The sequence below is a fragment of the Podarcis erhardii genome (genome assembly GCF_964252035.2).
Source record: "Podarcis erhardii genome assembly, chromosome: 4".
Classification (NCBI taxonomy): domain Eukaryota; kingdom Metazoa; phylum Chordata; class Lepidosauria; order Squamata; family Lacertidae; genus Podarcis; species Podarcis erhardii.
Window position 1 is genome coordinate 18,236,847 of NC_138508.1, and position 16,113 is coordinate 18,252,959.

General features: G+C 43.1%; 2 protein-coding genes across 2 annotated transcripts in view; one reads left to right on the forward strand and one right to left on the reverse strand.

Moving 5' to 3' along the window:
* PANX1 (pannexin 1) overlaps positions 1–16,113 on the forward strand; it is a 145,759-nt gene that overhangs the window by 23,596 nt on the left and 106,050 nt on the right. The gene's annotated exons all lie outside the window — the stretch shown is intronic.
* On the reverse strand, positions 8,563–16,070 carry GPR83 (G protein-coupled receptor 83). The gene is made up of 4 exons (XM_081860573.1): positions 15,429–16,070; positions 13,221–13,346; positions 12,590–12,723; positions 8,563–10,293 (listed from the first exon to the last, which is right to left on the reverse strand). The coding sequence occupies exons 1-4, from the start codon at positions 15,819–15,821 to the stop codon at positions 9,666–9,668; spliced, it is 1,281 nt and encodes a 426-aa protein (XP_081716699.1). The 5' UTR covers positions 15,822–16,070; the 3' UTR covers positions 8,563–9,665.

A 16,113-nucleotide genomic window follows, 5' to 3' on the forward strand; every position in this document is an offset into this window, starting at 1 on the left:
CAGGAAACTCAAGGTGGTGTGTATGGTTCTTCCTCTCCTCATTTAATCCCCACAACAACCCTGTGAGGTAGGTTAGGTTGAGAGGAATTGAGTGACCCAAGGCCACTCAGTGAGCTTCATGGCTGAGTGTGGAGGGGAGGAACCCTGGTCTCCCAGGTCCTAGTCTGACATGCTTAAGAACTCAGGTGCAATCTGTCTGATCCTGGCAGTAACATATATCCATCATGATTAAAAGCCATCCGTCCATCTCTCTCTTTCTCTGTACAGAAAGAGACAGGGGAGAGGGGAGAGATTAAACTGCTTATCAAAAAAATATGCAGACCTGCATATAATTCACTTGTACCAATTAATAGGAAGCTACCTTTATCCCAAGTCAGACCACGGTCTCATTTAGCTCAGCATTGTCAAATCTGACTGACAGAGACCTGCCAAGTATTCATACAAGGGACTTTTCAGTCAAGTCCTGCCTGGAGATGAGCGATTGAAACCGGGACCTTTGGCTCTCTACCACTGAGCTACAGAGCATGGACATGCAAATCTAGAAATGATGACTTATAATTTAAATAGAAATATACCAGGTCTCCCCACTCCCAATTCATCACCACTTCCTTCATTCCTTCACAAGATATTCAATTCAATTCAATTCAAAATCCTTTATTAGGCATAGCACACCACACATTGACAAACAACATATACAAACTGTATAAAATACGGGTACAGCAAACACAATTTATCCTAGTCCTATTCTTAACTCCCAGAAATTAATCAATGTACATGAATAATATAATACAATTTAATATGAAATAAAAATACAACACAGCAACGTCACCTACCATTAGAAACCACTAAGTCTCTCTATCATGGCCCATTCTTTCATCATGGACAGCTCTCAAAAATTCGGCCACTATCAAAGTAATTTGATCATCGCTGTCCGCCAACATGTCCTGGACCGTTGGTTGAGTACAAATCTGTTTTTTAAATTTTAGGGCCTCATATAATTGTATTCTGGCATAACTACCAAAATCACAGGAGAAGAATATATGCTCTAGAGTATCAAGTTCTTTTTTCCTGCATTTGCAGAGACGCTCAGAATCTGGGATAGCTAGATATCTTCCTTTCACTACCACCGAGGGAAACATGTTAAATCTGGCTAACATAAACAGCCTACGCGATTCATGATTCTTCAGATTTGTCATGTATCCCTTTTGGAAATCTCTACACAAAGGGAGATTTAAGTGAATGGGAGAGCAGGTGCTGTGCTTTGCAACCTCAAGCATGGCGAGAGCACTTTTTTCTGTAAGAGTCTTCCTAATAATTTCCCATGTATCTTTGGGATCAGAGATTTCAAAGTCAGTTAGAATGAGCCCTATAGAATCCAGTTTTCTCCTACATATCAGTGATAGATTGTAGATTGCACTATCACTTAAAAGATCGTAAAGTAGAGAATTAGGGGATAGGGCTCTATAATGGAGGAAGATCCAATATTTCAAAGTCCTCAGCCATGCTCTAACTGATAAAGGCAATATTCCCAGCTCACAACATATTGTTTCATATTTTACTGAGTTTGCAAGTCCTAATAATGACCTCAGAAGGGAAGCATGAAATTTATCCAACCTCTTGAGGTCGCCTGAGATCCACACTGGTGTGCCGTAAAGAAGTTGGGCACACAGTTTCATATCAATCACTTGCAATACAGCTGGGATGAATCTGTTTCCTACTTGAGAAAAAAAATAGGATTTTATATGGTGGGCTGTCACTTTGGCCTTAGCTATAGCAGCACATATATGTGTATTCCAATTCATATTATTTTTGAATGTTATTCCCAGATAATTGAAGTGCTTAACTTCCTGTATTAGATGTCCATTAATTATACATCCTTTTGGGTTCCCTCTCTTTCTGAATTGCATAATCTTTGTCTTATCATAATTAATTTTGAGATTATTAAGAGAGCAGTAGTTTGAGAAACTCTTAAATAATTTTTTTAAACCCAAAACAGAGAGTGCAATAATTACAGCATCATCTGCATAAAGTAGTAGAGAGAGTGGGCAATTGTTTAAATAAGGAGTATGAGTGGTTGCGTTTTGAAGGAATAATGGTAGGTCAGATAAAAAAAGATTAAATAGGGTAGGGGCCAAGATACAGCCTTGCCTAACTCCACGATTATTCAGAATAGGACCTGCAAGTCTACCATCTTTTGATACTTTAACATATATTTGGTTATTAGAATGTAAACTTTGAATCAGTGTAAGTAAATATGGGTCAATACCAAGGTGTTCTAGTTTAGTCCATAGTTTGTTGCGGTCAACTGAATCAAAGGCACTTTTTAAATCCACAAATGCCACAAAGAGTTTCCGTTTATTTCTCATGACATATTTATCCACAAGATGACTTAACACTAGACACTGGTCAAGAGTTGACGAGCCTGCCTTAAAACCAGCCTGCTCTTTACCAGGTAGGCCTTTTGTCAGCATCCATTCTTCCAATTTAATAAGCAGAGATTTGGCATAGATTTTGCTTATGCATGGTATCAAACTTATAGGCCTGTAATTCTCTTGGCAATTCCTATCACCTTTTTAAAAAATCGGTACCACTATTGAGTTGTTCCACGACTTAGGTACAAGGGCTGATTGATAGATAGAATTAAAAAGCGGCACAAGTTTAATGGCCCACCATTCTATATCTAATCTCAACAGGTCTATTGGGATGCCATCCATACCTGGTGATTTCCCTTGCTTAAACGAAAAGATTATCCTTTTCATCTCCTCAACAGTAATTTGAAATTGTGTGGTTTTTGCCAAAGAAACTTTAAAATTTTCCTTTTTACAAACTTGGTGATCATAAAAAACAGCAGTAAAATGTGAAATCCAAACCTCATCGCTTATATTAGGGAACTCAGTGGTATCTTTTATTGAGAGAAGTGACCAAAAAGTTTTAGTATCTTTAATTTCTAATGCAGTAACAATTTTAGACCATTTGGCTAGTGCAAACTCAGATTTTTTTTCCAGGAGCATGTTCTTAAAAGCATTTTTCATTTCAAAATAAGTCTTCCAGAGACCTTGAAAGTTGGTAATGTAGGCTTCTTTTAGACAAGTTCTAAGTTCTTTCTTATAGTTAATACAATCTTTATCGAACCAGTTATACTTATTTAAAGGTTTGTTGCTGGACTGAGAGTCTAAAAAAGAAGAAAATAATTCCTGGATAGTCTTATAGTAACAATCATTATCCTCCAAGGGCAACAAATTTTGGTTAGCCACAGGTTCCGGGAGAACTGGGTTATTTTCAAATACTGCTAATAGATCCTCCCTATTTTTATCACTTATATAAATTCTTTTGGCATAAATAGTCTTATCAATACTAATAGGAGGTCTAATATCATTATTTCTAGGATTCCTGGACATCTCTAAAACTATTGGGAAATGGTCACTCTCTGAGCGAGGTACAACTGTAAAAGAGGCAATTTCATTTAACATTTCAACGGAAACTAGAGAATAGTCGATGACGCTCCTACCCCTTTTGGAGCTAAAAGTAAAATTTCCTGGAATATCCGGCCACATTGAGCCATTCAAAAATGAGAGGTTCAATTCTAAAACCAATTGTAGAAGTTTTCCTCCCGCTTTATTAATAATGATGTCCTTAGAATTCCTCCCTATTCTCAATGGAAGAGGGGCGTCTTCAGCTAGATTTGAGCCATAGCGTTTATAGAGAGCTGTATTGTCTGATCCAATTCGAGCATTGGTGTCTCCCATTACAATCAGGGGAATATTTGGAAATTTACTACGTATTAAATACAACTCTTCAGAGACCAAATTCCAACCATAATCTGGTCTGATTTCCAACTCTATGGGAGGAAAATATATATTTAAAAGAAAAATTTCCCTGTATACAATAGTAAGTGATAACAGTTGTGCATACTGTCCAATATTTCTGGTATAATTAATTTTAAGGTTAGAAGACTGTTTAATACCACAGATCAAACCAGCTTTAGGGCGACCTTTTGTTGACTTTTTAATAGCGGGGAAATTATAGGTAATAAAATTAGGAATATTTAAAGGTTTAAGAGACCAGGTTTCCTGCAGAAGTATTATATCATAAGGTTCAAGAAAATTTATAAAATCAGGATCAGCTAGTTTACTTGAAAGTCCAGCTACATTCCAGGACATACCGGTAATAGAAAGAGTTTGGAGAGAACTTTGATTTAAGGGTGCTAGTGAGGTATGCGTGGTGCATTCCGAATGTCACACCAAATTCCTCTGGTTCTTACTATTATTCCTTTCAGCGGGATCATATAGTTCAGATGCTAATTCAATGATATTCAAAGATGTATTCAGTATGCTCACATTTGAGGAGGGTGGAATGCTAGGGTTGCAACCTGGCGCACCCATGCTGGGCACTTTATTTGGGGAGCCCAATTCAGTCTCATTTAATTCTCTCATTTTATCCCAAGCTAATGTAGTGACCGGGTTTGCCTCTGAGATGGATTGCATGCGAGCTGGGTTATGGGAGGGGCGTTTCAGCTCCAGGATCTGAGAGGATGGATTCATCTCCGCAACAACCACTAGACCTGGGGTAACGGAGGGTTTCTCTGCCCATAAATCCAGCTCGTGACGATAGAGGCATGAAGCCTGATCTGAGACATACTCAGATATGTTTTGATTATGTAGTCCCGGTTGGTCCTTCATCAGATTTGTCAAGCAAGAGCGAAGGTTATTCAGTCTATAAAGTATTTTGTTCTGAGTTTCTTGGGGTAGTGCGCAGTAGGAGTAAATTAAATTATTTTCAAAACTTTCGAACCCGTTACCTTGGCTCGCCTCATATAAAGTCCCGGGCGAGTCTGGTCTTTGAAGATCATTAATAAGTAACTCTGGTTAGGCCGAATTGCTGCTATTAAGATGAATGTATTGCCAAAAATGTTGTTTTTGTTTCAAACACTACAGATTGTGGACAAGACGGAGTGCTTCCAGAAGTGGCAGAAATATATTTCTAAATTTGTCTGGCAGTGCAAAAAGCCCAGAATTAAGTTTAAGATATTAACTGATGCGAAAGAAAGAGGGGGCTTTGCCCTGCCAGACTTAAAGTTGTACTATGAAGCCGCAGCTTTCTGCTGGCTAAAAGACTGGCTACTTCTCGAGGACACTGACGTACTGGATTTGGAAGGTTTCAACAATGCTTTTGGTTGGCATGCATACTTATGGTACGACAAGGTTAAGATCAATAAGGCCTTTAAGAACCATATTGTTAGGAAAGCAGTATTTAATGTCTGGACAAAATACAAAGACTTATTGGAAAACAAGACTCCGAGGTGGCTTTCGCCTCTGGAAGCTAAGGCCCGAAAAAGACCCAATATGGAGGCCAAATGGCCAAAATATTGGGAAATATTAGAAAAAGATGGAGACAATTGGAAATTGCAGAGTTTGGAGAAAATGAAGGATAAAGTGCGAGACTGGTTACATTACGCTCAGATTAAAGAAGTTTTTAAAAATGACAAAAAGTTAGGGTTCCAGGTGGAGAAATCGAAATTAGAAACAGAATTGTTAGAACCAAAGACTAAGGTACTATCTAGAATGTATAACTTGCTGTTAAAATGGAATACACAAGACGAAATGGTTAAATCGGCTATGATAAAGTGGGCACAGGACATTGGGCACAACATCATGTTTGAGGACTGGGAAAGGTTATGGACCACTGGGTTGAACTTCACCGCATGTAATGCTCTGAAGGAAAATGTAATGAAAATGATATATAGATGGTACATGACCCCAGTTAAACTTGCCAAAATATACCATTCGTCTGATAATAAATGTTGGAAATGTAAAGAAAATGAAGGAACATTCTTTCACCTCTGGTGGACATGCCCTAAGGTGAAGGCCTTCTGGGAAATGATATATAATGAACTGAAAAAGGTATTTAAGTATACCTTCACTAAGAAACCAGAGGCCTTCCTCCTGGGTATTGTCGGCCAGAAGGTGCTAAAGAAGGATCGAACATTTTTTATGTATGCAACAACGGCAGCAAGGATACTCATTGCTAAAATCTGGAAAACTCAAGATCTACCCACACTGGAAGAGTGGCAGATGCAGCTGATGGACTATATGCAACTGGCCGAGATGACTGGCAGAATCCGAGACCTGGGAGAAGAGAGGATTGAAGAAGATTGGAAGAAATTTAAGATGTATTTACAAAAACATTGTAACTTGGTTGAATGTTAAGAAGGATGCTAGATTATAAAAAATTGGCCACCACTAAACTAGATTTGAACTCGATGATAAGTGAGATTAAAGAAAACATAAATTTTTTGGAGAATTGCTAGATTATATTTAAATGAGTGGATATAAGACCGTAAACAAGTTGATAATTTGCTTGGAAAAACCTTTTAACGATGTAAATGGGAGCGGGAGACGTGAGGGAGTCCAAAGAATTGATGAAACTACGTTGTGTTGGAAGTAAGATTGTTTATTATTTGTGTATTTGTATTCAAAAACTTTAATAAATATTTATTTAAAAAAAAGTAACTCTGGGTGGTGATTAGGCGAGTCCTCAGTGTCTTTTATATCAATTAAAGTGTGGTGTTCAGCCATTTGATGAGGTGTTACAGTCGAGGTCACAGGACTGGTGAATAGTGGGATAGGAGAGGCCTCATTTTTAAAGTACCTTGATATTTTTACACCACTTATTTTCAGGTGTTCTCTCTGTTTATATATCAGTTTTGCCATTCTCCGATCATGGAATGTGACCACTGCCCTGGCAAGCAAGCCATCAAAATATAGATATTCCACTTGATCCAGCTCCGAGGTATTACTCAAAGTACCTGGCATATATGCCTTAATGAAGTTCAGTAAATGGACTTTGCGATCCCCTTGAGATAAGAATCCTGGAGGCTTAGGATAGCTTGAGAAAACAAGCTTGTTTTGAAGCAACACCAGCTTCCAGTTCTTATTTGTTGGAATGCTCTCCTTATTTGATTTGGAGTTGTCTATAGTTAAAACGTAGGACCATGGATCTTGGGGCAACAAATCTTGCTTCGGGCTTGGGGGTGGAGTAAGCATTGAAGGTTTTAGACAATCCAGAGCTTTGTCATCATAACCGTTTGGGGGCAAATCCTGTTTAACTGACTTCTTGGCTGAAGACTTCACCAGGTTCCCTCTAATCCCAGAGGCTGTGGTGCTCTCTAGTAGGTTAAAAAGCTTTTTAAAAACCATTTTTTTATAATGCACTATCTTAAAAATTTTTATGTTTTTACTTTTTTAAACATTTTTTACAACTGTGGATCTCCTTTTACAAGCATTAGCTCTGCAGGCTTTCTTACCCTTCCTTAAAGGGCCACTCCTACAGAGGGTGGGGGCGAGGCCATGATTGCTTTCCAATTTTGCAGGCATTCCGACGGGTTTTCTCCAAAGAGTTTTACAGGAGTCAGCCATGATGGTGAGAATTTTTGTGCAAATGTCCAAGTAGGACTTTATGGATTCAATGTCCTCAGTAAGGAGCACTAGCCATTTGATGATCGAGAGACCCTCTTCATTTGTCTCGTGGGAATGAGGATAAGAGTCTTTCGAAGGCTTAATATTTCCCGAGGCCAGTTCCGAAATTTGTTTTAACATTAGTTCCTCCCATTTTTGCTCTAACAATGGTTCGGGGGGGACTTGGGATTTGGCTTTCAGTTTCAGGGATGCTTCATCGGCAGTATTGAGGATATTTTGCTTCACAAGATATTATGGGCTGTCCCATGAATCTGCTGGATGAAATAGCGGAAGAACGTTGCCTCAGGAGAGTGTGGAAAATTATCAGGGATAATTCACACCCTGGCTGGCACTTTTTTTTATCTCCTGCCCTCAGGCAGAAGATTAGTCGCACCAACAGGATAAAGAACAGTTTCTGTCCGTGGGCTGTTAGACTCTGAATGAAAAGATAACAACAGGGTAACTGACTTTCAGGTTTGGTGTGTGTGTGTCAGTAAACGAGGGGAATTAAGACTAAGAGAGCTGAGTGGGGGGTGCTCATGTAATCTCACTGTATACAAGTTGTACAAGTGACAATAAAGTATTTCCAAAAAAATAATAATTTCAAATTTGGCGCAAGTATTTTATTTTCAGGATAAACAGTACTCAGTTTTTGCACCTACATACACACACACACACACACACACACACACACACACACACTCACTCCAAAGGGGAGGGAAAAGGAAAACTGGGACATTCCGGGATTAAATCAGAAACCAGGATGGCTATCCCTGAAAAATCAGGACACTTGGAGGGTATGCAGCCCTGCTGAATTTGAGGCCCTTCTGCCCTAAAGCCCTGTCCTGGTCGTATCACTGCTCTTGAACATTGCGATGTGCTAATTGTTGTTTTTTTAATGTCCTGTTACCTCCATCTATAGCAGCATAGTTCATTTATCACCTATGCTTATCCAGTTGCATTAATGATTTACTCCAGAATTCATCAACTTTGGGCCCACAGATAATGTTGGACTACAACTCCCATCATTGCCAGCCAGCTCAGCTGACAGCCAGAGATCATCTGGAGACCCATGTGTAGTATGATGGAATCAGAGGACCCAGGCAGCTGGTAACAGAAATAGTCTTTATTAGTCACAGAAGGAGCTTTCTTGCAGTTGTTTTGCTGTTTCATAAAGCAAGCTATTACAGAAACCCTAGTGTAACAAACTAGGGCCAACAAATTCATTAAAACCCTGTGGGTTATTTTCAAATGTCACACCATGACACACTGGAAAACAAAGGCTGAACGACACTTAGTCATTGCAAAAAATGATTTACTCACAGCAAGAAGCCTGTTCTGCAGACTCCATGATTTTGCTCAGAAAGTAGCACTGACAACTAATCAATAAGAGCCATTGCAACTAAAATACATGTCAAATGAATTGTGTTCTCGTTTCATTTTCTCCATCTAGTTTCTCAGCCTTGAAGTGGGTTTAAGGTTATTGTGTTGCTTAACTCAACTGCAAAGGCAAGTAAAGGCTTTCTTCAGGGGTGAAACACTCTGAGATAAGTCTCTGGACAAAGCGTCCCCTAAAATCTACTTTGGCCAGGATTCGGGAGGCCACTCTCAAAATTGTTGTAGATGCCTTTCCCAAAGAGCAAAGTCTATGTCTGCCTATTGCTGGAGAAAATGTGGGCACTGAGACTCGTTCCTGCATGTGTGATGGGAACACAAGGTGGTTAACCAATCTTGGTCCGGGGTGCTTTCTTTAATGTCAAGTATCACTTGACAAAACTTGGCTCCTGACCCCGATTTGGCTCTTATCTCTTTAGAGAATAATGCCCACCCCTCCATCACATGTGAAAACCTAGCCTTGATGTCATTAGCAGCTGCCAGGTTGGTTCCTGCCCATCACTGGCAGTGTGGCCGACCCAGAACCATGGAGCTGGGAGGATTTAGAAGGGCCCACTCTCTGCCCCAAAGGAAGATCCTTTACATCAACCTCTGGCCGACCTATCCATCCATTGAAATATCACTGAATCTCACAGGAGCACGACACGGGAGCAAACACATGGTTCTTCAGAGCTTTGAAAGACTCAAGCGAGTGAGCAAAGCCACACACACTAAAGGACAAGGCAGAGCTTTCTGCGGAGTTGCCCAGTGCATCAGACCTGGAGAAGGCCTCCTTGCAGTGCTGCCGTAGACCACCCAATTAGTCTGCTTCGATGCTCAAGTCACAGCAACTATAGGCTGCACAGCGGTGATGTCATTCTTTCTCAGCTGAAAATTGGAGGTGGACGGGAGGTCCAGGGAGACCTGTAAACCCTTGTGGTGATCTCTCTGTGGCCAGGCTGCCCTGCATGGCAGACCAGCAGGAGATGGAAGCCTTTGCTCCCTTGGATCTGGGGATTTCCGGCAGACCTTAAGAAAGGTCTTCAGCTCTGCCCTGAAATTCTCATTGAGCCAGCAGTAAATAAAGGGGTTGTAACAGGTGCTGCTTGTGGCCAGCCAGTGGAAAGCAAAATACAGGCCGTTGTTGGTGTGGATGACTTGGCTGGAGAGGAGGAGGACGTAGCAGTTCAAAGGGAACCAGCAGACGGCGAAGATCACCACCACCAGCATCAGCATCTTAATGGTCATGATTTTCTTCCTCTGGAGGGCAAAGTACTGCTCAACCATCACAACCCCGATGGCACTGCGGAACCAGAGCTTCTTGGCGATGGTCACGTAGGTGATGGAGATAATGAGAAGGGGCAGCACGTAGAGCAGAACGAAAGTTGTCAAGTCCAGGTACTTCCAGAACAAATCAGCTGGCTCGGGAAAATTGGGGAGGCACAAGGATCGGGTGATCTCCTCCCTGAAAATCAAGGGCAGATATTCCGTTAATATGCTACGCCAGGGGACCGCTAGATGTTCTCTATTGCATCTGGCTTGGCTTCAGCAGTGAGGAAGCACTAGGTTGTTCATCAGATGGCACTAAAAAAAAGGACCCCTGGACAGTTAAGTCCAGTCAAAGGCGACTATGGGGTTGCGGTGCTCATCTTGCTTTCAGGCCAAGGGAGCCAGCGTTTGTCCACAGCTTTCCGGGTCATGTGGCCAGCATGACTAAACCGCTTCTGGCACAACGGGACACCGTGATGGAAACCAGAGCACACAGAAACGCTGTTTATCTTCCCGCCACAGCGGTACCTACTTATCTACTTGCGCTGGTGTGCTTTCGAACTGCTAAGTTGGCAGGAGCTGGGACAGAGCAATGGGAGCTCACTGCACTGCGGGGATTCAAACCGCCAACCTTCCAATTGGCAAGCCCATAAGGCTCAGTGGTTTAGACCACAGAGCCACCAGCGTCCCATTGACGGCACTATAAACTGGCTCCTGGGGTACTTTTTGGTAGCCCTCACTTAGAATGATAGAATTGTGGAGTTTGACCCCTGAGGGTCATTAATCTCAACATAGAATCTTCTGGATCAGGAGTGGGGAACCGCAGGCCCAGCTTCCAGGCCTCTCTATCTGGCCCTTGGGACTCATCCTCACACACCCTCTCCAAGCCTACATCCCTCACTGGCCTTGTTTCATACAGGCCTGGAATGTTTTTGCCTAGCTGGGATGTGTCCTGGAATGGAAAGAGCATCCCTTGCTTGCTAAGGATAGAGGGGTGTATACAGGAAATAGCACAACAGTAAAAAAATTAGATTTTCCTGCTCCACCCACTTTTGTCTCTGGCTCCACCCACCACCAGCATGTGGCCCCAGAAGGACTGCCCAGCTGGGAATGTGGTCCTCTGTTTGTAGAACGTTCCCCACCCCCAATGGACTTTGGGAAAAAGACATGAGGACTCTGGCAGGGTTCTAGAGTCCTCCCAGCTCCTTCCCAAATTCGAGTTAGCACTTTCCCGGCTTTGGGAAAGAGGTGAGAGGGCTCTAGGACCCTGCCTCCTTCCCTTGTGCCTCCTTCCCAAAGTTGTGCCACTCCTTACCCATCTTTGGGAAAGAAGCAAAAGGACAGGGGTGTTAGGATATAGTTCCGTTCCACCTTAAAAGGGAACGGGCATGACTGTTGTGTGTCACATGTCTGTTTACTTCCAGCACAGTCTGCTGGGAACTTCCGTTCTATGTTGCTTTTGCTTTGCTGCTGTGTGCTTGGACACAAAGGGAAGCAGACGTGTTTTTTCCTTTGTTCCTGAACTATTCTGAATAAACACCTGTAAATAATGCTTACACATGTCTCTGTCCGCCACTTCTGTTGTGAGAAGTTACTCACTCTGCTGATAAGAGCGTGCCAAGTCTCTAAGGGTATCTGAGGCTTGTGTCGCTGATTGATGCTATTCTGAGAACCGGAGTTTCGCCCGGCTGCCGGCCGATGGCTGGAGCCAGCTGGGGGCCTGCCTGATGCCCCCATCTCCCGGCAGTATCCCAACAAGGGGTGGGTTCCAAATGTTGGTCTTACATACGGCACCATCGTACCCAAGTCCGCCACTGACTCAAGGATGCCATTACCTGACAGAAGCCCAAGTGTGATGGCCTGGGAATCGGATTCAGAGGCTGAACCTGAGGAATCCCAGCCTGCACAGGAGTCCCTGCCTCCAGAACCGGCTGAGCCGGGGCTGGGGCTTGAACCTGAAGGGCCCTCACCTGTGCCAGATCCTCAGGAGCAGACACCAGCTGAGTCTGCTCTGGCTCCAGAGGTGATGGAGGACCCATTGCCTGCAGGTGCTCCACTCTCAGCCCCATCAGTAGAAGGTGAGGTTGCCTCTGGGTCCAGTAACCCTCCAGCCTCTCCTGAGCTGCAGAGGCTCAGGGCAGAGAGGCGGAGGGAACTAAGTTCTCACAGGAGGAGTGCTCGCCTCCAGCCCAGGAGAGGCAAGTCACCTGTGGACCGGGGCTGCCCTATGCCTAAAAGGAGATAAAAGCCAGCCAGCCCAGTCCCAGGTTGCGGGAGCAACGTTGTTGGTAACCTGTTCCTGCCTGCACCCTGTCCTGCTCTTCTGCCAGAGTTCCTGACCTCACCCGACTCCTTGCCTTGGACCCCGCTTCAGCCTTGACGGGCAGCCCCCATACCACACCCTTGACCTCAGACTGGACTCGGACCACACCGCACGGTAACCCCCTGGGACCAGCACACCAAAGATTGCTCTGCCAAAAAGTCCCCCTTACCTGTATTCAAAAGTGAATAATTTCTGGTAGATTGCATGTGGGAGAGAGAAGCATGTGGCCATTAGCCAGATGATGGAGATGCAAACAAGACCCTTTGCAGTCGAAATCCGAGGCTTCAGAGGATGCAGTATCACCTGTTTGCAGAGCACATTGGGGAAAAAAATCTTTATTTTAGAAATGTAAAGATAAAGTTCGCAGGAGCATTCTATGTCATCTGCTGCTGCTACTTATTGAGCATTTGTTCTTGTTTGTCTGAGGGGAGATTATATGACATCACATCACAAAATTTATCTCCTACACTTTTCCATGAATTTCCCCATCACTTCCCTTATGGGGAAAAGGTCTGATTTGGTGCGGGGGTGGGGAGAGGAGGGCTTCTAAAAGCACAAAATTCACTTTAATTACGCAACCCGACTTTGCCTATATGCAGTTAAATCCCACCTGCAAAATAGCAACGCTCTGGAAGGAGGTTTTGTCACCAAGAAAAGGGGTTAATACTCCTCATGGGAGATGTTGCGGGATATTGGGTGAGGCCTGCCAGCTGGCTATCTCCTCAAAAAGGCTTTTAGAAGTAAAATAAAGCATGCCCCAAATGATGTTGATTGCCATTTGGAATAAAAAAATTCCTCACCTGGCGTCTGTCTATGGCAATAGCCGTCAGGGTCAAGGCAGAGACATGAAGAGAACAGTACTGGGCAAATCGACTGATGTGGCACATCTCTTTCCCAAATATCCATGTACTGTTCACAAAGCGAGCCTGGCAGGAACAATACAATTTTCACTTTTTACAATCCCAGTAGGGTTTGGGGTTGGGGTTGGCCAATATCCTCCTTGATAGGACTTGCTTCTATTTCCAGCACAAATGGACTCTCTCTCTCTCTCTCTCTCTCTCTCTCTCTCTCTCTCTCTCACACACACACACACACACACACACACACCAGACAGTTCAGAAGAACTGTCTTTTAACTTGCTTTTCTTTGCAGTATTTCTGAGACCTGACTGAGCAAGCCACTCCTTCTCAGCTAAGGAGAAAAGATTCTGTCAATCTTGTTTCTCATTTTCCCAACCTTAAATTCAGTTCATCACATGTCTGTTGCAATTCTCCACCCCACCCCCCACCCCACCCCCCAAAAACTCATGAAAATTCATCAGTGTTTTAATGCAAACTTCTCCTGGCACATTGTTCTACGCAGCTGTTTATTAATGTGCACATTTCTGAAAGTAATTTCCCAGTGCAGTACATTATTTTCACCGATACATTCATTTTTATGTACACTGTCCCTGAATATATGCTTTAATAATAATAAACATTGCTTGGTTGGAAAACCACACTGCAAAATAAATAGAAGTGTGAATTTCTAGGCATAACTTGTGTTCACATAGTGTGTCGGATAGTGTGAAAGACTGGACTCTAAATGTGTACTGAATTGAAACCCTCCCCCATCCCTATCAGCCCGTCATCTGCAAGATGGAGAAAGTAGCACTTTTCTACCTTGCAGGATTTCTGCAAGAATTACAGTAAAATAATGCATGCGATCTGCTTTAAACACTTGAAAATGCCATAGGGCTTGAAAATGAAAATGCCTCAGGACTGCAATACCTCTAGGACCAACTCTCCCCATATGAACTGCCCAGACCCTGCGATCTTCATCCGAGGCCCTTCTTTGTGTGTGTCCTCCACAAGAGGTCCAGAGGGCAGCAATAGGACAGGGCCTTTTCCGTGGTGGCTCCCTGTTTGAGGAATGCTTTCCCCAGGGACGCTTGCTTGGCACCTTTGTTACATTTCTTTAGGTACCAGATGAAAACTTCCCTCTGTAGCCAGGCCTTTGGCCTTTATCTATGGCCTTTTACAAGTGGGTGGGATGTTTTTAATGTTTCTTTGTTTGGTTGTAAGTTGCTTTGGGTTGCCCTGGGCAACATAAAGCAACTAACAAAATTGATAATGATACTATCCAGATACTTGTTACAATATGCAGGTACTTATTACAATAATTCGTCACTTACTAGAAGCAAAGCTCTGCATCCAACAAATCACTCTGGTTTCTGTTTGACAGAGACTTTGCTGTGGGTTGCTCTATTGCCTTTGGTTTGGTTTGTCTGTCTACAGGCATAACAGAGATAAAGGAATCTAGCTGAATCTGTGCCAGGAAGATGACCACCAGTTGCACAATCCAAGCTATTGTGGCTCCCTAATGCTATAGAAATTGTGAAGTACGCTCCGCAGAGCACAATCAAGGCTTCAGGGCCCTGAGAGCTGATTGAGCTACGTGAAGCTGCATCCAGCAGATGGTAACTAATTTAGCTATTAAGATCTGATTGCGGAGAGCAATGCAGTCGGCTAGCTTTCTTGCAAATGCGGAAGCAACTTAGCTGCCAACGAATCCCATTTGTTATGAATATATATGCCTGCTGCCTCCAAAGATAACACAATAAATCCTTGATGCAGTGCTTTTTCTAATGGATCAAAGGACTATGCATAAACTGATAGTAATTTTCATCCAACACTCTGCATCCCCTTTCGGTTTGCAAGTGCTTGTGAAAGACTTTTACTAATGGATCTTTGAGGTGCTTTTAAAAAGTACAATGATACCTTAAACACATTACTAGCTTAGTATAAGTAGCTAGGATAACACAGCTCTCTGCTTACACACACGCAAACACAGAACAACCATCCTGCGGGCAATCACTATCAATTACTACTTTTAAATAAACTGTGTTGCTCCCACCCCCTGCCCCCCTAATAATTTTAGCAGGCACAAGGGAGCTAAATCCACATGCAAGTATTGTGCTACTTGAACAATAATCTCAATAGATATAAACATTATCCCCATGCTCTTACCAAAGTAAAGGGAGTGTTGAGAAAGGTGATCATCAAGTCAGCCACAGCAAGATTCACAATGAACAGGCTGGTGGCAAAATGCATCCGTTTGTTTTTGACCATGACGTGACACACCAAGGCGTTGCCGAAGAGGGAGAACACTATGATAACTGAGTATGCCACGACGAGGAGGATTTTCACAAGAAGGTTTTGGGAACCTGACCCGTACCTTTTCCCTTCCAGAAAGCTCTGCCAGTCAGCAAGTGTATAGTTTGTCCAAGATAAAAAGTGAGAGATGTTCGGTGCTTCAAATAACGCCCCCAGGCTTCCATTGACTGCAAACTTTTCGGCTCTCACGAGGGAGTTAGCAAAGTGAGTGAGGTAAAGCCACATATAGCAAGTAATCGTTCCCATGGGGCTGGAAATGATCAACGTCCGTCTTCCAAAGCAGCTCCCTCTATGTGCTCAATCGATAGGACATAGAACCAGGCATGCTCAGCTTTTGTTAGGAGGCAGTCTTTAGGACTGCGAACAAGGTGCAGAAATCTATTGGCAAAATATCAGTGGTAACTGCTGTGCCCTTGCAAGTCTCTTCTGTAATCAAAGCCCTCAAGAGTTTCTCAGCACATTTCCCGATAGAAAGCTGGCTAACTAAGAACTCAGCCTATTCCGAAGCGCCGGTTTCGTCTGCACACACACACTCCCC

Excerpts from the sequence above, each read along its gene's own strand:
- GPR83 (XM_081860573.1), bottom strand. The coding sequence starts at position 15,821 with ATGGGAACGATTACTTGCTATATGTGGCTTTACCTCACTCACTTTGCT. Across the intron at positions 12,724-13,220 it reads TTGCCATAGACAGACGCCAG|GTGATACTGCATCCTCTGAA; the intron begins GTGAGGAATTTT and ends CTCTGCAAACAG. Across the intron at positions 10,294-12,589 it reads TTATTCACTTTTGAATACAG|GGAGGAGATCACCCGATCCT; the intron begins GTAAGGGGGACT and ends CTTGATTTTCAG.